The sequence below is a fragment of the Maniola hyperantus genome, chromosome 12 (genome assembly GCF_902806685.2).
Source record: "Maniola hyperantus chromosome 12, iAphHyp1.2, whole genome shotgun sequence".
NCBI lineage: Eukaryota > Metazoa > Arthropoda > Insecta > Lepidoptera > Nymphalidae > Maniola > Maniola hyperantus.
In genome coordinates, this window is record NC_048547.1 from 7,268,068 (window position 1) to 7,292,653 (window position 24,586).

The following is a 24,586-nucleotide window of genomic DNA, read 5'->3' on the forward strand; positions in this document are numbered from 1 at the left end:
TGAGAAAGCAAACGTTCCTGCATCTACCTTTATTACTCTATCTACGCTGTCAAATAAAATAATTTTCGTTTTTTTTCAATTGGCTTTACGGCTCTGGCTTCTAGCTTTAGAAGTCATTCAATTTCCGGCTACCTTACAGTAGTTACGGGTAACATTGGAAACGTGTTAAACATTGTGAGTTGTGAGTCGAGGACGGCTCAATGAAAATAATGGCATAGAAATTATTAAAAAACAAAACAATCACTTGCAAAAACGAATAAAAGAGTTTTTCACTTCATTAAACAAAAAAGAAACTATTATTTTATTAAAGTCGGTAGGTACCTACCTACTTACAAATACCTTAATTTAAACTCCGCCCGTGTGGGCGGATCAACTAATTTCCGGGTAAAACCCAACCCGTGGTAGATTCTTTTGAAAATTCAAAAGTTCAATCTTGTAAAATTTAATTGGAATAAAAAATCTATGTATCTACCTATTCATAACAAAATCAGCTAAGCTCGCAATAGTTTAGATTCCTGTTTTTCTTCCTAGATAGGAACCTATCTAGTACCTAGGTAGTAGGTACATCTCCATCAAATTCTATAAGTGAGCCGGGGCCGAGGTAAATTGCATCGCCATTATAGACGCTGTATAATATCGTCCATTTCCCTTACTTCACTATAATATTATTGTTATACTAGCTTATACTCGCGACTTCGTCCACGTAGACTACACAAACAAGACCCTATTTCACCCCCTTAGGAGTTGAATTTTCAAAAAATCCTTTCTTAGCGGATACCTACGTCATATTATAATTTGAGCTGTGTGTTCATAGATCAGTCAGTCAGTCAGTCAGTCACATTTTCTTTTTATATATTTAGATTACATACCTACTACTTACCTACTCACATTATCTACGGCCTACCTACCTATTATATTTTTTAAATGCTGGCTATGTACAAAACTTCAGCAATCTTCAATCTTAGATTCAACCTTAGAACAACAGTCGTGTGCCCAGTAATACTACTACTATAATAACAATTTTAAAACGGCAGACTCTATAGGTACCTTTAACGAGTAGGGATTTTATACCTATACATATAGCACAGTTTTCTATAGTACGCGAGTATAGGTCGAGATGACAATCGCGGGGGGGGGGGGGGGACGCCCCGTACACCCACTCAGCCCTCGCGTGGAGCGTCCCCCGCCTCATACCCCGTTTGCCATCTCAACCTGTAGCGGACTTATACATGCTCTTCTGTTTTTCGTTTTCTGCGGTTAGGTAGTTTAGTTGCTTACAATTTTGCAAATTACTTTTCTTCATAATACATTATAATTATGTAGCCTACCAAATAGGTTATCCAAATTGAATTATTTAATACCTGCATATTTATGTCTTTTAGAAAAAAATGTATCAATTTTATGTTGAAAGTTGAAACACGTTATTTTAAGGGCTTGTTGGCAGGACCACCCATAGGTAGGTAACTTTAAACTACTACTAACAGCAAATTGCAATACCTTGCTATCCCACGACCCACTACCGCATCCCTTATTCAATTTAACTACAAGATTACATCTAGGTAGGTACTCACAACCCACGTCTCCTTGTAATTATTATGATCTAGTTCTACACGATAGTGCGGTAATATTTGTTCACTAACGACATCAATATCGCGTTACAACCTATTAGATATGACAAGCTTTAACTCAATGATATATGTACGGAAGTGTTAGGAGTTAGGACCGTTAATACGATGCTGATAAATGACGTGCCGAACACTAATACTTATTACGAGCAACCGTTATCAGCGGATACATAAAGATGTCCTTACAAAGTCTAGTGCCGGCTAGGCAAGTCACTTGTTCAAGCAACAGAAGCAATATTGTACAAGCTCATTTTTATAATATTCATATTATTCGGTAGGTAGTCTAGGTAGTAGGTAGTAGGTACTCTAGGTGGGTAAGTACTATGTAGTTATAATTTAGATAAAGGTCCTAAGTACCTTCTTAAAGCCTTTGGTTAGATATAAATCTTACTTAGCTTTCAAGTAGAAAACTGCGTGTACGTCGATAAAAATTTGGTCTGTGCATAGTGTCCGGGAAAAAATATTATATTTTGCAATACTCAATCTAATTTAAAAAAAAAAAAACTTTACGTAAAAAATAATTAAGTATTTAAATTCTGTTGCGGTAAAAATATTAGGTACTTAGTGAATCTGCACACGACGCAGATTTTTATTAGTGCGAATGACGGGATGCAGGTTAAAATATTTTTTAGGAAAATTTAAAACACTTGAGTTGATGTTATTTTGTTATTTGTATAAGGTCTACTATGGATTTCTACTCGGTGATCTATAAGTAATATATGTACATGTTAAAGTCGCGGTAATAGCCTAATGGTTAGAACGTTAGCCTTCTTTTCGGGAGCTCGAGGGTTGGATCCCGGGCAGGTACCTACCTCCAACTTTTCGGAGTTATGTGCGCTTTAAGCAATAATTTAAGACTTGCTTTAATGGTGAGACAAAATATCGTGATGAAACCTGTATGCCTGAGAGTTCCCCATAATGTTCTCAAAGGTGTGAGAAGTCTGGCAATCCGCAGTGGGCCAGCGCGGCAGACAATGGCCTTAAGCCCTTCTCATTCTGAGGGACCTGTGTTTAGCAGTGGACTAGCTATGGGTTGATCATGATGATGATCAATGTTCTACCATGAGTTTATTTCCGTATAGCAGAATTCCCGCCATGTTGATATCGGAGAGAGCAACTTTGCGATCACTACCAAAGATATTATAGGTAGGTAGTGGTACCTACTATGTCCGCACTCCACAGACTGTAAGTAGTAACATGAAATACTGAGAGCGCATTACGGTTGCATTATTACGTAGATATCTGATGCCGCGCACCGGAACGTGCCGCGTGCTAATGTGGCCCCAGCACGATTCCGATTCGTTATCATCGCCATTGAAATTCAAAATGCAATGATAAAAGCTCGACCACATTAATATCGATTGTTTGTATTCTAACCTGTTTACTTAGATTACAGTAGAAGCTAGCTTTTTAACCCGACTGCGGCGAAGACCAAAAAAGGGAGGGGAGGGTTATGAAAATCCAGTATTTTTGAAACCAATAATTTGAATTTATTTTCACACGTTTAAATACTTATTTCATTTATTTATTACTTACTGATTATTTAAACCCTGGCGCTATAGCATTTGGAACTATAGGGATTAGGATAAGAATTAATATTTTAAGTAAGTAATTAAGATGCCGTAGACTTGATTCACATTAGGTGAATCAAGTCTACTAGGTACCTACTTTGTTGACTTAATTCACCTAATGCAGCCAGGTGAATTAAGAATATTATATTACTGGATTTGTAGATTTGAGTAACTATGTACCCTTTAGTATTTTGAAAATATTTAACTAAGTATGAGTTCTAAAAAAACCAAAAGGCCATTTTATGCAATTTCCGCCTCATTCAAAACATCGGACACAGGTAAATAATTCATTGATGCCAAAAATGTTTGATTTGAGTGTATTTTAGGCATGTATTTTATTTTATGTACTTACCTAGTTACGAATTAATGAAAATAAATAGGTAGGTATTTACAAAACCTTAAAACCTTTTTATTAGTTATAAGTAACTAGTCTTTATATATTTAAAACATGTTTCAAACAAACGTTAATGGAATTATTAATGTTTGTTAAAAAAATATAAAATTTGCTAGTAATAGTACATTTAAATAGCATTTTTTTCGCGCTCTCGCACGTCTAGCGCGCTATTAGTGCCCTCTGGATGTGAGCACTGAGCACACGCGTAACTTTGAAAAAGAAGTCGCGCATCATATAACCGTAGATAGAGTAATAAAGGTAGATTGAAGTACTGTGTAACCGCATATGAGATAGCGATAGCACGACGTAACGATGAATAACACGACAATAATTATTACCATTGTTTAGTAGTCAATATTTGTATTAACCGATCAACAATATTTGTATTAAACGGTTTTTTATTTGAAAATAAGTAAATAACTGATGAGAAATACAATTACGCCACGAATTCTCAAAGTTTGTTTTGCAACTAAAGTTGCATTCCTTGTATGTATTCTTGAAAAAATCAGTTACACGATAAGGGACAAAAATAGGTTAGCTGCGTCTCTATTTATCACATTAATAACTTTATCTGTGCTCTCTTTTTAGTGTGAATTAGAAAGCAAACGTTCTTTTGTCTAGATTTTTTACTCCGTCTACGAGCGCGACGGATGAGAACGGACGGGTCATAGATTATCTACTATATACTAGAGATAGATGTGCGACTCTAGATTTCTTTTTCAAAGTTACGCGTGTGCTCACATCTAGAGGGCACTAAAAGCGCACTAGGCGTGCGAGAGCGCGAAAATTTAAATGCTATTTAAATGTACTTTACTAGAATATTTTATATTTTTGAACATGTTTTAAAAAAACATCAATAATTCCATTAACGTTTGTTTAAAACATGTTTAAAAATATATATTACAAGACTGACTCTTTAAGATACTAAATTATAAAACACTATAGAAATAAAAAGGTTTTAAGGTTTTGCAAAATATTTTATTTTCATAAATTCGTAACTAGGTACATAAAATACATACCCAAATTCAAGACCCACGAGATTGTGAAATAGGTAACGCTCAAATCCAAAATTTTTGGTTATTTACTTTTCACAACTTTCATATTACTACCACAACTGGTGTATTTCAACGATCTTCAAACTGGTGATTGCAAATTTGATAATTCGTAACTATATATTATTTCATTATCAGTCTTGCTTTCTAAATGTTGTCCTACTATCTCTTTTCATTGTTTAAATGGTTTCAAAGAGAGGAGTAGCCAGGTTTTGGAAAGCCATGCAAACATCTGAAAAAGTAATAACATAAAATATGCATTAGTCTATACTTACTTATTGTACTTAATTAGTTGATAGCTGATACCTATAATATAAAAATAAGTTAGTCAATAAAGTTCAAAACAAATGTTGTAAGTACACTTAATTACAAAACAAAAAATTTACAGAATTAGTAGTTAATAATCCATAGCAATATGATAAATGCAAAAGTGTGTCAACCTGTCTGTATGCTAGCTTTTTACAGTAAATTTGTGTAACCGTTTATGATGAAAGTTAGTACAGAGATAACTTGCATCCAGGTAAGGACATAGGCTTCTTTTGTCACGGAAAACTCAAACAGTTCCCATGGGATTCCCAAAAACCCTAAATCCACGTAGACAAAGTGGTGGTCATCATCTGTTTGGTACAGAGATAGCTTGCATCAGACGGTTGTAACTTGTAGGCCACATTTATCCCGGAAAATTGGACTTCTCACGGGATTTCTAAAATAGTTTTTTCGAGCGGACGAAATCGCAGGAACTATATACCTAGTATCATGATAAAATACCTAATGTGCTAATGGTGCCTTAATGGTGCATAGAGTTTGACTCATTGAAGTAATTTTGAGTTAGATTACGAGTAAGCTGATTTTATACTTACCGAATTAGTCACATCCAGACACACATCGAGATCTCCGTGGCATTTTTCTGCACAAATATATTCACAGAAAAATCATTTCACAAAGCAAAAACAAGTCCGTAATCCGTAGCCGTGGTCAATCGTTCAGGCATGAATCGAGTCACTAAATCAATCCTTAGAATATAGTTATCGAGGTGGTGAAAGGAAATACAGACTACAGAGTCCTGTTATTAAAGCAGGGTCAGATAAATTTAACAGAAATATAAATATTTACTACAGCACACGAAAACATGAAAACTAGGTTATAATTTATTAATGTCATTAAAATTACACCAATGTGCCCGCCATCTATTGACGTCTTTTGTAAACTGTTCTCTATTTGTTTAGCCGTGCTCGCGCTTAGATGGCACCACAAGCGATTTTCAATTTGCGATTTTTTTAATGTTCTAGAGTTGCACCCCTATGGGACGGGTGGATAATGCCTCAGTCCATGGACCCAGAATATACAAGCTTCTCGGTCCATGCCTCAGTCTAAGGATCAAGGAGACTTGGCATCAAAATTATTAGAGCAAGCTAGGTGTATAAAAAAGCTCTGAAGAGTGATAAAGACATAAACATATTCCTTTTTTTTTTTTTTTTTTTTTTTTTTTTTTTTTTTTTTTTTTTTTTTTTTTTTTTAATACAATAAAACTTAAAGCTAGCCTTATCTAATTACTATATAAATCATGACCGCGTGGAATGGTGCCAAGAATACTGGCTGCATTTCCGCGCTGGACAGCTAGGCTGATCCGCTGCGCAAAAAATGAGCCAGCCCTTCTGTCACCAGTTGAGGCTATTAATCGCGGTGAAATGTCTCGTAAAAAATTTTTAGCACTAAGACTCCATGGCCCCAGGGTCTCCACGGCAAACGGCACAAAAATGTAACTCTCTATAAGAGAGGCATACTTGCGCCGCTTGCCGTTTTCAGCTGTTTCTGCTGCGGCTCCCGGTCTTGATGCTGTCTTCCTGATATGACACGGGGCCAATGTGTCAACGCAAGTTGCGTCCCACATTAGCGCCCGTCCCCGTTCCCAGGGAACCAGCGTCAATCCATCAGGTCTCTTGCCATCATCCCGACTAATCCCTGCCGGCTCAATGAGCGCAGGAATATTTATGGTGGCAAGAGCTCTTTTAATTGTATCGTTAAGAGAGCCATGCCTAAACAGCCTACCGGAGCTCCTTTGGCAAGAGAGTCCGTGGATTCCAAATTTATCAACCTCTTTTCCACACGGACATCTGTGCTGATGGCACAGTGGTGTTCCCAATCTGAGACCTAGAGCCACACGAAAACTTTCGTTATCTAAAAGTGTGCCGAGATTTTTTGATGGCAAGGCATGCAGCCAATACCCAGATTCCTTTTCGGATAATGCTAGAAGCCTGGCACGATCTCTGTCACTTGTAAGATTTTGAACCAAATTCGTATGTGTCAGTTGAACCAATGGCAAATCCCAAAGTTTTTGTGTAGTACGTTCCTTCGGGATGTCGACATTGGGACATCTGACCTTCCAACTCTCTAGGGCCTCTGTGGCATAGGTCAATGATGAATTGGATTTGAGAATTTGAGAGCTAAGCTCTTTTATACTATGCACAGAGGACAGAAAAGCCGGAAGAGCTACACTGGAAATTTTCCTCACGCCGATGCCACCGTACTTGACCGGTAAAGTTGCTTGGTTCCAGGAGTGCTCATCAAAAGTTAAATTTAGAATTTGTTCTAGTGTACTTTTAAGGGTGGCATCCATGTTATCGAGTAGTCCATGAAATTTCCAAATTGGGCTCGCGCGGAGAATGTAAATTAATTTAGGTACAAAAAGGCAATATTTTAGGATCGAAAATGCAATGTGAGAATTTAGAGTGCCCAATTTGTCGGTATTAGCCGAAAATGTTCTGACTTTTTGATCCAAGAGTGGTTGTATGGATTCATTATAAAGAGGAGCACCGAGAAGGCAAAGTGAACGTTTATCAAGTATTTTAATATTAGGTGAAATTTCATTGAATAATTCAGAGGCCAATAGAATTCTTTCTTGCGACAGTTTTTCTGTAAAAAACAATTCGCATTTCGAAAAATTAAGTTCTAAACCAATTTTCCCAAACTGTTGCTTAATATGATTAAGATCTTTTAGAACGTCATCCACGTTGCCCCCAATGGTTCCATCATCAAGATACCATATGTTAAATTTAGATGTTAAATTTGAGATATGGTTATGGATCCCTAAGCTGAACAGGGCCGGACCTAAAGGATCCCCCTGCTGAACGCCTACAGAAGACTTAATATCGCTATCTCCAAAGAATAATTTAGAAGCAGAGCTGTAACATTGCCAAACATATGGGTAAATTTCAGGAAGTTGCGTTGAGACTTCTGTCAGCAAAGTTGCCCTGTCCAAAGAATTAAAAGCATTCTTTACATCTACTTTCAGCAGTACCTCAACCTCGCCATTCGTTAAGAAAGTACGAGCCGAATGAACTGCTGCTTCACAACCTCCTTTACTGCCGAATCCAACTTGAATAGGTTGGAATTTATCCTTTAGGGTAGAGACTATGTGACTACACGCTAATTTTGACGCCAAACGGCGAAAAGTACAGCCAACAGCGATGGGACGGATGCCACCATCTTTCTTATTGAAAGCACAAAGCCTCGCGCCATAAAGGAATGGTAGAAAGGATGAATTTACCTCGCCAGATAACATGAAATTACATAGTCTGGTAATGTCGCTCAGTAGCGCCTTGCCGGCGTCCCCAGCAGTAACTCCCACAAGATCCTTAAGATGTTGTGGCGTTATGCCGTCCATGCCACCAGCAGAGCCACTAGAAAACGACATTATCGCAGCGTAAGTTTCTTCATCCTTTATCTGTAAATAAGAAGTGTTAGAAGGTGGATCTGGCAGCACAGAATCGGTATTTGGTAAGGGATGCTTGTCACGTAAGGCTTCCAGCGTTATATCATTGAATGGAGCCAGTGTATCACTAGAAAACAAAATGCGGGCGGCGTTTTTAAGATCCCCATCCATAACCTTGTTTTCCACAATTTTCTTCAAATTGTAATTTTGTGTTCGAAATGAGCAGTCAGGGATTGGAAAAACGCGATCAGCCAAACTATTTTTTTTTAATTTTGTACATAGCGACCCGATTTCTGACTTATTAACATAGAAATGTCTATATGCAAAAAAAAAGAGGTTTTGCCAATCTAAAAGTGAATTTGATAGCACATTTTGGATTGTATGTGATAAGGATCTAGCTAACGATATCCTAGCTCCTCGCGGAATGCGTTTTATTAATGGAATATTTTGACTGTATTTGGATAATAAAATTTCAAATGGTACCTGGTTATCGCTTCCTGATTGGGTTTGATCGCACATCAAATTTGGGCAAGTAAGAGGCCGTGTAGGCGGTCCGTGACAACGTGCGATGTGAATATTAAGGCCTTTGCGACCCTTAAACTGCCTGCCATCGCTACAGTGGGGGCATTCTAGGTATTCACCTTGAGAAGCACTGGGGTTCATACTTCGAAACACGTAAAAATAAAAACACTAAAACACTACACAATAGCGTCTATAAGCGCGCGGAGCCCCGACAGCGGCAACCAGGAGGCCTGCAGAGCAGGCGCTGCCCGTTGAGGCCCCTGAAACAAAAAGTGCTGTTAGTATCGCATATCAGGCGTGAAAATAATACCACGGGGTATTTCGCGAATAAGTGCCAATTTGATGCCAATATTATTCCAGAATAACCGAGCCAAATATTTAATAAATAAAAATTTTGAAACGAGCAAATTTTTCTCATTGACATCTCACTGACAATTTTTCTTGAATGTCAGGAAATGTAAATGTCTTTCTAGAACCCAGAGCCGTAAAACCATACAGTAAGTAAAACCTTTAAAAAAGTAAATGTCATTTTCATAGTGAGCTTTGTTTTCAACAATTTTCATATTTTAAGCCTATTTTTAATTATATAATATGTAATACTGTAGATAAAATGTTATAACTTTAGATTAATAATAATAAGTTATAAGCAATTTTGTATTTTTAGAAAGGCCTTAAAGGACTGACATCCAGGACTGTAAAATAAATTTTAAAAAAAAGTAATGTGAACAGTAGTACCCCTAATCCCTATATTCAATGTACTCTGTGGTGAACAGTGAAAAATACGGAATTACGGAACGGAAAAAATAATCTGTAATTTCTTCAGTCTAAACGTAATTTACGCTTAAAGAAATATGGGTAACTGGAAATTAGAAGTAGGGAGGATGGCTATGTATACTTCATTTCCTGTTGGTCTTTTCTTTTTCTTCAATCAACCAACCTATTTCGAGGAATGGGTTACTAAAACTAAGCGTCAAATATATCCCCCTGAAAATAAGCAGAATAGAGAAGATATACAGAAGTTAATTCAAGATATGAAGAAGAAGCAAATGAGATCAATAGAAGGAGAATAAGTTAACATTTACAACCTCTATGTAAACATTAGCGCTTACTGTGTACATATACATAATTTTAGTTTTGATAATTCAAACACCATTTATTTTTCATATAAATATATTAAAATTATTGCATTTATAACTACAACAATACTATGGATGCAGCTGTAAGTAAAGGTGGCTCTTAATATTTTATGCCCACATGTAAATCACAGATATAATAAAAATAGGTAAGTATTAGGTATGTTAATAAAGGAGATTGGAACAGGATTCAATAGTGTCTTTAATAAATTAAAATAAACCTGTAGAAAGTAGTGTGTACTTATAATTTTTTTATATTAAATATTCACCAATCTATTTAAAACTGTTTAGTCTACCTTTAACAGTTTAGTTTTGTAATGAAAACTCATTATAAGTCCAATAAACGTGGAACAGAATGAAGCGTATATAACATATGCAACACCAAAGAATTCACCTACAAATCCAGCTACCAAAGGTGCTACAACACCAGATAGAGACCTGACACTATTTGAAGCTCCTATCAAGGTCCCTCTATGATCTCCATGACTCCTCTTTAACACCATTTCTAATGTTACTAGTCTACCTACTGCATTACCTATGGCAAGCGGGATTAACAAAGCAGTGTACATAACAATGTTGATAGATAAACATATTCCTAACAAAGATGCACTTAACAGAATAAATACATGATAATTTCTTACGCTATAATCTTTGTCATGAATGTAAAAGCTGTTAATGTAACCCATCATAAAACTTGATATGACACCAATAACACCTTGAATCGAAACTACATACCCAATATGTTTTGGTGAAAGGCCATACTGGCTTTTTAAGTATAGTGCATAATTTGAAAAGTAAACACTCATTGCAAAACTATTTAGGGCTTGAAATATAAAAATTGTCCAATATTTGGACCATTCTACTTTCGATAACTGTACAAAAGATTGTTTACTACAAGACAGAAGAGACTGTAGAATACTATGAGAAGAGGTTGTAGGATCAGATTTTCTTCTTACAGGAATGTTTACTTTTGGCAGCATATAAACAAGACCTGAAAAATAAATACATTATTTTCTTACCCATACAATATATTAATTATTATTTACCTACCCTGGTAAAAAAGGAAAAGTGTCAGCCATTGATTTATTAACTACCTAAGATGCACCATCAACACGCAAAAAATGGCACGGCCCAATTGTGCTGGTTTAGAAAACGTGAACAGTTTTGCCCTCAGTCGCGCATGAGTCGACAAGGTGAAACTATGCCGACGTGCTCCGTGAAAAAGTGCAAAAATAATCCAATAAATGTGCAAAAAAAGATGGAATATCATATTTTCGGTAAGAATATACTTTATTTACATTAATACTACGATATAGTAGTGAAATAATGTGAAATTCTTACGTAATTTAATTATTTTGTCATTAAAATAACAATATTTCTGCGGCGCAGCTATCTCCTTCACACGCTTACCTAGGCTTACGCGCCAAAAGAGAACGCGAAAGGGGCGTGTTTGAATCACGTTTGAACAGAATGGATACAAAAATATATAGAGTAGTTTAATTTTTTTAAGTGATCTCTAGTGTAGTCACTAGAGATCACTTAAAAAAATTAAACTATCTTTCAGAAATCAATATGGATCTTTATCAAACCGAAACCTTCGTAGTTTGGAAATAAATTAAGGACCTTACGCTTTTATTTAGACCGCAAAACTAAGTTTGTTTGTTTTCTGTCCACTGGCTGGCTAGTTGTGACAGACAGCCAGGCCGACAGACGTAGTCGCACCATAACATTGATAACTTAATATATTTTTTTTGCAGATTTCCTGTGAATGAAATCATTGGCGAAAAGTGGCGGAAAATTATAGATCGCCAAAGAGAAGATGAGTTTTTTAAACCCAATCGTTCTCATGTCGTTTGTTCTGCCCATTTTTTAGAATCTGATATGTACTACACAAAAAAAGGGTACCGGAAGGTGACAAAAGATGCTTCTAGGTCAACGGGAAGTAGGTACCCTATAGGTTTTCTTCACACACATAAGGATTCCTTTTTTTATTTTCAGGTACGGAACCCTAAAAATTAGATAATTCAAATCCTAGGTGCCAGGTCATTACACAATTCCAATTACTGGCGGCTACAGCATGCAAATTTATACGGTTACGTCATGCAAAAGAACATTAAATTAACTTAATTAACTTAGATAATATCACTAATAGGTACTTCCGTCCTCAATGACATAAAATCACCTACGTGTAGAATATTTCCTACGCGGACAAAAAAAAAATTAAAATAATAATAAAAACGCGACTCCACATTTGGAACATAGAAAATACTGCGGTGTGGTTCTCAAAACATCGTACTTGTCGAACATTCATTACAAAATTGAATCTTAACGCTAAGTTGATATGGTTGGTTTTTGTGATCCGGGTGGAGCCTCGGTGTATATTATCTATAGCTGCGTTCGTATAGATGACTGTGGACGCTTTTTGCATCTGAATTTGTAGGTGATATTGTATCTAAGGTAGTTAATAAATCAATGGTGTCAGCTATGAAAATAAAAGATGAAACCATTTCAATGAGTACTTTTTTTTGGACTGTGGCCTATTGCCTGCCTGCTTGCTTATATAGTTATGAGTAACCCAGTATAAGTATACTAAGGGCCAGTTGCGATCTTAAATGGAAAGCTGGAAGAAATCTCTGTTTAGAGATAAGCATTTCAAATGTTACTTGATTTATTATTAGATACTTTGTAACTACAGTTTTGGTAATATGAAAAATAAAAGTACCTAGATAGTTTAAAACTTACAAGCATTGACAAAGAAGCAAATGGATACTAATACAGCTGCAATGCTGAAGCCATGAATTGGATGATCTTCTACAATATGACCACCAACAACAGGTCCTATTGTAATTCCCACACCAGATATTGCAGCCATTTTTCCATATATCACAGATTGTTTCTTCTCGTCCCGCTCATAATCCGGGACCAACGCCTTTGTCAACAACTGAGTTTGTTTAAATATACCTGAAAACATATGCATCTAAAAAATGTAAAATCTTTTGTTATTAATTACCTAAAAATATGACAAAAATTGCTGCCACACACTCTCTACACCCTAGCTATTAGGTAGCAGCAGCTGCAGGGCAGTTTTGTGGCAAGATTTTGGTTATGCTGGGTGCCCACCTCAGTCTTGCTTTCACTGGTCAGACAGAATGGGGCTGTAAAACCCAAAATGGAAGTGTCTTGTAATAGTTAGGACGCTCGATGCAATCACTCATAGGATAGTGACATCGGCTAGTATTAGGCACCTATTCACAGTCAGCTGTATTTTTGCATTTGTAACATATTGAAATGGCAGGTGTCCATTCTCACCCCATTAGGTCTACACTCTAGGTATACAGCACTGCTCCATTAAGTAGTTCAGTGTCTATTTCTTGCAATAGTTCTATACCTTTAGGGATTATATTATCATTCAGTGCAACTTATTGATGTACCGAACTGAAGTATAAGATCCAGTTATTGTATTAATCCCACAATAATTTTGATTAATTCTTATATAAAGCATATATTACCCACTTTTAGGTTACTGTCGTGGTTTTTTACTTATTATTGTAATGGTTTATGATGCCCACCAACTTAATCCAAATGGATTTAGGTTTCATAAAAATCCAATAGAATGGCCCAATAGAAATTTCATAAAAAATCAGAGATAAAAAGCAGCCTACATACATATCTGGGATGCAAGTTCTCTTTGTACCTGTCAAAATTATTTAAATGGATAGGCAGTGAGAAGGTAACAGATGGACATATTTTCAATTATGCATACATCTGGCATGCAAATAATTATAAGTGTTAAAATAAAATGTTTCATTTTATCTTGAAGGATTTAAATATTTACCTAAAACTGCTCGCATTAGTAACATAATTGCAATAGAGTTTGTTCCTCCCAATATCAAGTAAGCTACACAACATACTATTAATGTTAAAAATAGTATCTGTTTCCTTCCCTTCAGGTCACTCAAGCTACCCTAAAATATAAAACATCAGTGGTTATAATTTTGAATTAGGTTACTTATTAGTTGCAGCCTCTAGTTTTAATGTAGGTACCCTCCACTTTCAATTTAGGTAGGAAGGTTTAAGTCAAGAGTGAATAGGCATCTCTATAACTTAGGACTCACCGTAAAGGGTGAAACTTACTTGACACTTAACACACTAATGAACTTATAAAGAAAACCCTTCTATAGTTAGATAAAAAAATACATACTATGACTGGACCTGACCACAATTGGAAACATGCATATATTGAGCCCAGCAGGCCAATATAAATGTGGTTAACTCCCATCTGTCGCACATGGTTAGGTATTAATGGCACTATAAGGCCAACTGCAAATAGATCCTGAAATTTCAATTCACTTATTAAAATAATTGAATTTTGAATTCAATATTTGGTTTCGGATCAACATTCTACACCAAATGACAGATTTCAGGTGTGTAACTCATTAATTAGTCTACGAGCTAGATATCTGTGACACATGAAAAGACAGATAGGGCTCCCTTTTTCCTTTTGCGTATGGACTATGAAACCTGAATAAGGTAAGTATAATAATAAATTAAATAGGTGTTACTAATTTGGTTTACAATGTAACAAAAAGATCATGTTAACATCCTGTGAGGTTAATAAGAAGTTCTTATGAGAAAAATATGTTGTTTAAGAGCTGTAGGAAGGCATGCATATAAATCTGTAGACTTATCATTAATGTGTAGTAAAATTAAAAGTTTAATATGACCATTTTTGTTTAGGAGGAATATTATTATATTTTATTTATAGTATATTCATCATAATCATCATCATCAACCGATAGACGTCCACTGTTGGACATAGGTTGCTTGTAGAGACTTCCACACGCCAGTCTTGCGCTGCCTGAATCGCCATTGGACCTTGGGAACCCAACGTCTATCGGTTTTTAGAACTATCTGCCCGGCCCATTGCCATTTCAGCTTTGCAATCCATTGTGCTGTGTCGGTTACTCTAGTTCTCCTACGGAGATCTTTTACGAGGAGATATCTGATTTGATTATGAAGAGAAACTCCAAGCATAGCTATCTCCGTCGCCCGCTAATTATTGATTCTGTGTTCTTATAAGATGAGGGGTCCATGCTAATATTAAATTGTAAATATAATGGCGAACTAACCAAAGAAGCCACACACTGCAGAAGAGGAACAGAAAACGACATTTGCACTGTTTTTACGAAGCCTCGAGAACATTAGGTAGGTAGACTTTCTATCACTATGAATAATTCTATCAAGACGTCCTGACTTTTGAAACGTGTTTTACTAGTTTACGCTATGTCTAATGTAAATGGTAGGTAATAGGTATATTCTTAAAGTTGAAGCATAGTTCAAGTACAAAAAATTATCTTCACGGTTCACGATTTACGAATATTTAATTCAACAACATCAACATTAATAAATTTACCTGTACATTTTTTTAAACTGGTTTTACGGTTCTGGGTTCTAGCCCTTTTGAGCCTTATGCATTTCATTTTACAATGTACCGTGACCAATAACATCTTTTCGACCACCGACCAGAAAAAGAGAATAATAACCACAGAGTACATAAAATAGGTAACACTGCTGGAGACGAGTTCACTCTCTATGAGTTCATGAGTTCACTGGACTGACTTTTTATGACCACAGAGTATGTTTATATACAACAGTCAGAGAATAACCTAACGAATGAGTTATTATTCTATGTTTGTTGCTGTGTCAATCACAGACCAATAACACATGGTCATCTGCAGTCATCCATTTCATACTCAAAAATGCTATATTCACGAATGTATGAAAGATTCGCCTGCCTGGCGGTCCAGGATCAGACAGACTAGTATATACCTAGTAGTACCTAGTGATCTGTGTCTCAGACTAAGAATCATCTTCTTGATTCTTAGTCTGAGTCCAGGATAGTGATACGTAGGTGATACGTAGTATCCCTAATAATCTGTGGTGATAGTGATCTGTGGTCCTGCTGCGCGATTGCGGGAGAATGACAGCTACAATGTCACGATCGCAATCACCTCGGATTGGTTGATGCTCGCTCACTATTGGCTACAATGCATTGTTGCAACAAGGATCGCACAAATTCAGCCAATCAGAACAATTGAGATTGTAATAATGATTGATGCAGGTTTTAGACAATCGCCCTACAGGCAGATTGTTAATTTCAAAGAGTATTTTATATAATCACTAGGTACGTTTGTTAATTTAAAGCAAGATTTAAAGGAATATTAGGTACTCATGAATAAAATCTTGATGAATTAAAAATTCGTAAATGCGTGAAAAGTGAACCACGAAGGTATTTTTTTTACTTTTGAACTTTAAAAAAGATCTAGAATACACCTACCTTTCCCATTAGGCAAAGCGTAAAGTATCTTATACATACCTGCAAACTTGAGCCTTCGTTAAAAACTGCAAATGTCGTTTTCTGTTCCTATTCTGCTGTTTGTGGCTTCTTTGGTTAGTTCGCCATTTTATTTACAAATTTATTACAGCAGTAAAACTAGCTTATGCCCACGACTTCATTCGCGTGGATTATGTACTTACATAAATTTCAAACCCCCATTGTAAAATGGGGATTTGTATGTTTAATGTAAGTTTGTGTTATGTAAGTAACCCCGTAGGGGATGAATTTTCAAATTCCTTTCGTAGTGGATGTCTACACCATAATAGCTATCTGCATGCCAAATTTCAGCCTGATCCGTCCAGTAGTTTGAGCTGTGCGTTGATAGATCAGTCAGTCAGCTTTTCCTCTTATATACTTATTATCTAAATCTAAATCAGCCTGTGCTGTCCCACGTCTGGGCAAAGGCCTCCCTCCGATCCTTCCACCATTTCCTATTTCGTGCCTCCTCAGGCCACATAACTAAAGTTATCTAATTCATCACGCCAACGTCGCCTCGGCCGACCACGCTGGCGTTGATGATTCTGGGGCATCATTATATAGATACAATATTCCTCCTAAACAAAAATAGTCTAATTAACTTTTAATTTCACCATACCAAATTAAATTCCACTGATTTATATGCATGCCTACCTATTTTTCTTGTAAGAGTATTTATTGTTAACCTCACAGGATGTTAACATGTAAACCAAAATAATGTTTGGTTACCTTGTAAACCAAATCAATAGCACCTACTTATCTAACCATTAAAGTAATACTTATTATACTTAACCTTTTAGGGTTCTGTACGCAAAGGGTAAAAACAGCCTTATTACAGAGTGTGTCACAGGTCTCTAGCTCATAGACTAAAATGAGTTGCATAAAACTGAAATTTTTGTCTATGACGTAGAATGTTGACCTGAAACCAAATATTGAATTAGAAATTCAATTATTTTAATACATTTTAATAAGTAATTTGAAATTTCAGGATCTATTTGCAGTCGGCCTTATAGTGCCACTATTACCTAACCATGTGCGACAGATGGGAGTTAACCACATTTATATTGGCCTGCTGGGCTCACTGTTTGCGGGGTTTCAATTGTTTTCCAGTCCATTCATAGTATGTATTTTTTTATTTGACTAGAAGGGTTTTACTTATGAGATCATTAGTGTGTTAGTGTAAAGTAAGTTTCACCCCTTAGTTCTATCTAAGTTATAGAGAAAACCTAGGTATGCAAAATAATACATCAGTTGGTTCATTGCACAACATGGTATATCGTTTCAGTTATAAGCTGTCTGCATGCCAAATTTCAATCCGATCCGTCCAGTAGTTTGAGCTGTGCGTTGATAGATCAGTCAGTCAGCTTTTTTTTGCATATTATAATAGATCTATTTAGAAAAGTCAATTTTTACGCATTATACCTATAGTACCGACACCGACCAATGTATATTACGCGACAGGTCAAGATGGCAATCGAGGTATGAGGCGGGGGGACGCCCCGCACCCCCGCGCTATATCGCTCCGGGTTAGTGCGGTGGGCTGTGCGGGTGTGCGGGGCGTCCGCACCCCGATTGCTATCTCGACCTGTCGCGTAGTATATACATTAAAACTGCAGGGTGAAATTATTTTAGCGTTTAAACTACCGTGAGTGATTTCCATTATAAATAATATCTGTCCCGGCTGTACGTCGAAGTTAGCCCGACTAGTTTCGAACCCATCCGGGGTCCTTTTTCAAGGGAGTCGGTTCGCGCACGCGCCGCGGTTTTGACTGCGGACCGCGCGTGCCGCTGCTCGTAGAGCCCGTTGTCAAAACCGCGCTCCCTTGAAAAAGGACCCCGGATGGGTTCGAAACTAGTCGGGCTAACGTCGACTAAACACGTGAGTACAGCCGGGACAGATATCATTTATAAGTGTGAAATTAGTAATCTAATTCAATATGCCTACTTAATCATTGATGTTTTATGTTTTAGGGTAGCTTGAGTGACCTGAAGGGACGGAAACCTGTACTTATTTTAACATTATTAGTATGTTGTGCCGCTTATTTGATATCAGGAAAATCAAATTCTATTGCAATTATTTTACTAATGCGAGCAGTTCTAGGTAAATGTTTAAATCCTTCAAGTTAGAATTAATGATTTTATTTTAAATCTAATAACGATTTACATTCCAGAGGCATAGTTGAATATCTGTTACCTTTTGACTGACTATTGCTAATTTAAGAAATTTACGAAGAAAATGGTATCAAAATTCTATAAACATAGCGAAGATTCAATCATAGACCTAGGATTCGGTATACCTAGCTTAATTATATTGCAATATTAGCTGATACTCGCGACAGAGCTATGTATCGACGTGATTTTTTGCATGGGTATAGTTAAGAACCTGAAAAGTGACAGGCTACTTTTTATCCCGGGAAAACAAACAGTTACTGCGGGATAGCAATCTATTTTTAAAACATTTCAATCAAGCCGCAACAGAGCTATGTATAGACGTGATTTTTTGCATGAGTATAGATAAAGACCTGGAGAGTGACATAGGCTACTTTTTATCCCGGAAAATCAAAAAGTTCCCACGGGATCTTTAAAAATCTAATTCCACGCGGACGAAGTCCCGGGCATCAGCTAGTAATGTAATAATACAATGGAATACACTATGTTTTCAGGTATATTTAAACAAACACAGTTGTTAACAAATGCGTTGGTCCCTGATTATGAGAGGGATGAGAAGAAACAGTCTGTGATATATGGAAAAATGTTTGCAATATGTGGTGTGGGAATTGCACTAGGACCTGTTGTTGGTGGTCATATTGTAGAAGAGCATCCAATTCATGGCTTCCGCATTGGAGCTGTATTAGTAGCTATCTGCTTTCTTGCCAATGCTTGTAAGTTTTTGAAACTAAGTTGCCAGATGCTTAAAATATTAAAAAAAAATCAAAGTGGGCTTTACAAGTCCATTCATACCTCCATGATTAAAGTTTAAAATAAAAATTTGCACCCAAAATTCAACAAACCCTGACTTTTTGCTTTATAAAAAGCACTTGCACACTTTTAAAAATGCATGCCGGTTTGTCAGTAATTGGGTGTACTCTATTTTTTTTCTCTGCTTTGTAATTTTTGTTTTATGTGTATTATCTGTTGGAAAACCAATAAAATAAAATTAAAATTAAAATTAACTTTCAAAGTTTAATAGTAGCCATAATGGAAATTAAACCACCTCATATTTAAAGGGTTACCTGTTACTCATCGCTCAACATATTCATGGCAGAACATTTGTGATAAATCAAAAACTATGATACATAAAAATAAATAAAAGTCTGTTTTAGAATGCACAGGTGAATACCTTTCATATGATACCCCACTTGATATAGTTATCTTAATTAGAAAATTGAAAATACTATTAGTTCATGACCACAATTTTTTGTGTGTGATGTAACTACAAATTCACGGTATTCAGATTTTTCCCCAAATGTCAGCTATAAGATCTACCTACCTGCCAAATTTCATGATTCTAGGTCAACGGGAAGTACCCTGTAGGTTGACCGACAGACAGACAGACAGACAACAAAGTGATCCTATAAGGGTTCCGTTTTTCCTTTTGAGGTACGGAACCCTAAAAATAGAACCAAAAATATTTATCGAACGCGTCAGATATTGAGAACGGTTTGTAGCTCCTATTCAAAAGACTGACGATTTGGACGTAGCCAAAAGTCATGGCCGATGTTTGAAACTTTGTGACCTTCCCATTTTCCTATGCCACGCTCAAATTGTCAGATTATTGAAATGCACATTTTTCTGCATCTAATAGGCTAGTTGACACTTTTTTTAAGTAATAAAATAATAAAAACCGTAAAATTTTAATTTAAAAATATATTTTTCTTAGACAGTCGGCCATGTTTGGCCGATAGATTATCTGTGCTCTGACGTGATGCATTTGTAAACAACAGCATAACCTCCCAAAGTTTAATAAACATGACTTCTATACTAGTTTACATGAAAAATATAGTAATTATCGTTATTGTATCATCCGAAAATGTAAAAAACGCATCGATAAAGACCACAGGAAAGTTGTGGATTAGAGTGCCCAGTGAAATAAATATACGTAACACGCGAAGACTTGCTTAAAGGGATCCTATATGACTAACGACTTCAACCCAAATTTATTTTTGCAAAGATCACTTTGTTGTAAGTCTTACTTAATAACTTATTCAATTTATAAAGAGAAAACGATATTTTTTTACGTTTACTATGAGTTTTTAGAAATATATAAAAACTAGCTTATGCTCGTGACTTCGCCCGCGTGGACTTCATAAATTTCAAACCCCCATTTAACCCACTCAGGGGTGGAATTTCATAAAATCCTTTCCTAGTGGATACCTTCTCTTTACCTACAAAGAACACACCCACCAAATTTCAAGTATCTAGGACCAGCTGTTTAGATGTTTAGGCTGTGCGTTGATATATAAGTTAGTCAGGACTTTAAATTTTATATATATGGATACTACGTTAGTCCCCGCGTGACATAGGGATGACATTTCTTTGTTTACATATTTAATGACGTCACATCATGGCTGACAGCGCTTTCTGCGTTTCAAATAAAAATAAAAACTGTATTTTTTAAAATTGGATTTATATATCCATCCTGCGTTTTTAATAATTGTTATTGATATATTTCGTTGTCTTAAGCAAAATACTATAATAAATAATCATTTATTGGACGAAATTAGATATGAGTCAAGTAGCCTATTAACTTAACTACCTTGCCTTAATCTGACCCTACTCGAGCAAAAACCCAAAATCCCCGCTTGGGATCCCCTACCATAAGGTTCAAAATCGAAAATTCATAAGTTTCGAGGTTTTTAAACTTTTATGTTTTTCATGATCAATTTTATGATTTGAACTTCAGAATTTGTTCTTAAGTCCAAATTTAAAAAGTAGGTAGGTACCCATTGAAATGTTTCATTCAAATTTATTTTCATATATGAAACTTTTCTTTTTAAACCAGAGTAGTTAGGTAGGAGTATGTAATATAATGTATTTATTTTTCAGGTCTTGTTTATCTGCTGCCAAAAGTAAACGTTCCTGTAAGAAGAAAATCTAATCCTACAACCTCTTCTCATAGTATTGTACATTCTCTTCTGTCTTGTAGTAAACAATCTTTTGTACATTTATCGAAAGTAGAGTGGTCCAAATATTGGGCTATTTTTATGTTTCAAGCCATAAATAATTTTGCAATGGCTGTGTACGTCTCAAATTATACACTGCACTTAAAAACCCAGTATGGCCTTTCACCAAAACATATTGGGTATGTTGTTTCAATTCAAGGTGTTATTGGTGCCATATCAAGTTTTATGATGGGCTACATTAACAGCTTTTACTCTCATGACGAAGATTATATCATAAGAAATAATCATATATTTATTCTGAAAAGTGCATCTTTGTTAGGAATGTGCTTATCAACCAACATTGTTATGTACACTGCTTTGTTAATCCCGCTAGCCATAGGTAATGCAGTAGGTAGACTAGTTGCATTAGACATGTTGTTGAAGAGGAGTCATGCATATCATAGAGGGACCTTGATAGGAGCTTCAAATAGTGTCAGGTCTCTAGCCGGTATTGTAGCACCTTTGGTAGCTGGATTAGTAGGTGAATTTTTTGGTGTAGCTTCTGTTATATATGCTTCATTCTTTTCCACATTTATTGGACTTATAATGAGTTTTTATTACAAGAATAAAAAGTCAAAGGTAGACTAAACAGTTTGGCAATAGATTGGTGAATGTTTGATATATAAAAATAGTAGGTACACACTAACTGCTAACTACTTTCTGCAGATTTATTTTAATTTACTAAATTACTAGCTTTTACCCGTGGCTTCACTCGCGTGGTAATTTGAAAAAATTTACCAGGAGGAATAAGACACCGACCATGGATACAGAACAGTGCACTATTTAAGGACGCTTTAAAAAATTGAAAAAAATAGATCGCTATCGCGCAGGAACTGTTTGTTTTCCCGGGATAAACAGAAGCCTATGACACTCTCCAGCTTTCCAACTATATCCATGCAAAAATCACGTCGATACATAGCTCTGTTGAGACGTGATTGAAAGAAAATAGATTGCTGTCCAGCAGAAACTGTTTGTTTTCCCGGGATAAAAAGTAGCCTATGTCACTCTCCCGGTTCCTAACTATAACCATGCAAAAAATCACGTCGATCCGTTGCTCTGTTGCAGCGTGATTGAAGGACAAACCAACAAACAAACACACTTTCGCATTTATATTAGTGGGAATTGAGACTATCGAAGTTCTAATCTTTCTTTAATTAATGTCATATTATATTGATTGAAATTCATTGTATGTCTTTACTAGTATTTATTACTTTCCACTTAGGTTTTTTAACAGACTTCAAAAAAAGGAGGAGGTTCTTTACAAGTACGATTCACAAGCGGGACATTGCAATTCAAGATTGCTACCATTACTGGTCTGTGGCTACCATCGACTCGCCCCTAGATTATAGATAATGTTGCCACACCTTACAATTAATATACCTAACACCTGTGATTTACACTTTATGAGACACCTTTACATAGAGCTCCATCCATAATATTGTTTGTTGTAGTGTAGCTATAAATGCAATAATTTTAATATATTTACATGAAAAATTAATAGTGTTTCATTTAAAACTATAATTAAATATACATAGAACCTATGCGCTAATGTTTACATAGAGGTTGTAAATGTTAGCTTGTTCTCGTTCTATTGATCTCATTTGTTTCTTCATATCTTGAATTTACTTCTTTATAAGTAGGTAACGGTATCTTTTGTTTTCAGGGGGATATATCCAAAGGTGATAAAAAGTGCTAAAAGATAAACTGTTCTTCAAGTTTACGCATTTCGTGAAAAAGATAAGGCTGAAAACGAGCTGATTATTAAACTCCAAAAAGTTCGCGCCCGAACTTTCGAGTTGCCGCCATAACAGGTATGTTTATAGGGTGACCAGTTACAAAGATTGACTGCCCTTTATATTGCGTATGGTGGCGGGACATGATAATATACAGTTTATCTAATTTACTAGATAATACTAAAATATTTGTATGAGGTAAGGAAACTATATAGAAACGGAGATAGATTATAGCCTGGATTAACACGTAGGCTACTTTTTTCCGGAAAATCAAAGATTTCGCACGGGATTTGAAAAATTTAAATCCATGTGGAATCGCGGGCATCAGCTAGTTATATATATTTTAGTAATGCTACTTGGGTTACTAAAATAATCTAATTTTATAAACTAGTAGGTAGTTAACTTAAAATTATATTTGTTTTATGATTACAGATGTGTACTATCGGAATCTACATGTAATCCGAATTTTAAGACAAAAAATAAAGACCAGTCTAATTTCAAATTTGAGTGAATTTCCGTCAAAAGTAACAACTCCTGGGATAAAGCGACCAAATCGGGATACTAAGATCAAGATCGACTTCGATGCCTCTGTAATTCAACAAAAAATTATGTATTTTACACTGTGAGAAGAGAAATTCCTACATTAAATAAATTACTTTTTAAACAAAGTATCTAGGTAATTACTGTATGCTAGCATGCTTATTAAAACCGTCTAATTCGTCAATTTTTTTACTAGTTTCCTTTTTTCGTGCTTTTTTCCATGTGAAGCTCTATGAAATCTCTGTTGGAGAATACCTATTCGGACGTAGATAGAATAATAGGTAGATGTAAGTTCTGTGTAACCGCGGATGAGATAGCGATAGCACGACGTTGCGATGAATAACACGATAATTATTACCATTGTTTAGTAGTCAATATTTGTATTAACCGATCAACAATATTTGTATTAAACGTTTTTTTATGTGAAAACAAGTAAATAACTCATGAGAAATACAATCACGCCACGAATTCTCAAAGTTTGTTTTGCAACTTCTTGTATGTATTCTTGAAAAAAACCAGTTACACGATAAGGGACCAAAAATAGGTTAGCTGCGTCTCTGTTTATCACATTAGTAACTTTATCTGTGCGAATGAGAAAGCAAACGTTCCTTTATTACTCTTATTTACGTAGGTATTCGGAATATTTCGTCAAAACTCAAACAAGAAAAAAGGGGACTCCGATTTTCACCACGCTCCAAGATTGACAAGACGCGTCTTGTCGCACTGTGTTTGTGTATTTGTTCTGAGGGACAGCCGTGAGCCGCGTGAC

General features: G+C 35.8%; 3 protein-coding genes across 9 annotated transcripts; 2 read left to right on the plus strand and 1 right to left on the minus strand.

Annotated features, from left to right (window-relative positions):
• The first annotated feature begins 9,593 nt into the window (after positions 1 to 9,593).
• On the plus strand, positions 9,594 to 9,958 carry LOC117986826 (protein PET100 homolog, mitochondrial). Its single transcript, XM_034973745.2, has one exon. The coding sequence runs from the start codon at positions 9,728 to 9,730 to the stop codon at positions 9,944 to 9,946; it is 219 nt and encodes a 72-aa protein (XP_034829636.1). The 5' UTR covers positions 9,594 to 9,727; the 3' UTR covers positions 9,947 to 9,958.
• A 70-nt stretch (positions 9,959 to 10,028) lies between these two features.
• LOC117986824 (major facilitator superfamily domain-containing protein 9-like) lies at positions 10,029 to 15,442 on the minus strand. Of its 2 annotated transcripts, none has more exons than XM_069502353.1 (5): positions 15,423 to 15,442; positions 14,211 to 14,342; positions 13,845 to 13,974; positions 12,752 to 12,970; positions 10,029 to 11,000 (listed from the first exon to the last, which is right to left on the minus strand). In XM_069502353.1, the coding sequence occupies exons 2-5, from the start codon at positions 14,286 to 14,288 to the stop codon at positions 10,297 to 10,299; spliced, it is 1,131 nt and encodes a 376-aa protein (XP_069358454.1). In that variant the 5' UTR covers positions 14,289 to 14,342; positions 15,423 to 15,442; the 3' UTR covers positions 10,029 to 10,296. The 2 variants fall into 2 exon arrangements, with proteins under 2 accessions (XP_069358454.1, XP_034829634.1); XM_034973743.2 differs by lacking the exon at positions 15,423 to 15,442 and adding an exon at positions 15,139 to 15,416.
• A 531-nt stretch (positions 15,443 to 15,973) lies between these two features.
• On the plus strand, positions 15,974 to 23,945 carry LOC117986827 (major facilitator superfamily domain-containing protein 9-like). Of its 6 annotated transcripts, XR_011237350.1 has the most exons (7): positions 15,974 to 16,459; positions 17,371 to 17,502; positions 18,354 to 18,483; positions 19,046 to 19,264; positions 21,429 to 21,684; positions 23,208 to 23,355; positions 23,710 to 23,945. XR_011237350.1 is itself a non-coding variant. In XM_034973748.2 (5 exons), the coding sequence occupies exons 1-5, from the start codon at positions 16,418 to 16,420 to the stop codon at positions 22,130 to 22,132; spliced, it is 1,227 nt and encodes a 408-aa protein (XP_034829639.1). In that variant the 5' UTR covers positions 15,974 to 16,417; the 3' UTR covers positions 22,133 to 22,652. The 6 variants fall into 6 exon arrangements, 4 of the variants coding, with proteins under 4 accessions (XP_034829639.1, XP_069358153.1, XP_069358152.1 ...); XR_011237351.1 differs by lacking the exon at positions 21,429 to 21,684; XM_034973748.2 differs by lacking the exons at positions 23,208 to 23,355; positions 23,710 to 23,945 and having other exon boundaries at positions 21,429 to 22,652.
• The last annotated feature ends 641 nt before the right edge of the window (positions 23,946 to 24,586 follow it).

Excerpts from the sequence above, each read along its gene's own strand:
- LOC117986826 (XM_034973745.2), top strand. The coding sequence starts at position 9,728 with ATGGGTAACTGGAAATTAGAAGTAGGGAGGATGGCTATGTATACTTCA.
- LOC117986827 (XM_034973748.2), top strand. The coding sequence starts at position 16,418 with ATGTCGTTTTCTGTTCCTATTCTGCTGTTTGTGGCTTCTTTG. Across the intron at positions 17,503-18,353 it reads TGTTTTCCAGTCCATTCATA|GGTAGCTTGAGTGACCTGAA; the intron begins GTATGTATTTTT and ends TTTATGTTTTAG. Across the intron at positions 18,484-19,045 it reads ACTAATGCGAGCAGTTCTAG|GTATATTTAAACAAACACAG; the intron begins GTAAATGTTTAA and ends CTATGTTTTCAG.
- LOC117986824 (XM_034973743.2), bottom strand. The coding sequence starts at position 15,180 with ATGTCGTTTTCTGTTCCTCTTCTGCAGTGTGTGGCTTCTTTG. Across the intron at positions 13,975-14,210 it reads TGTGGTCAGGTCCAGTCATA|GGTAGCTTGAGTGACCTGAA; the intron begins GTATGTATTTTT and ends TTTATATTTTAG. Across the intron at positions 11,001-12,751 it reads TTGCTTCTTTGTCAATGCTT|GTCTTGTTTATATGCTGCCA; the intron begins GTAAGTTTTAAA and ends TTTATTTTTCAG.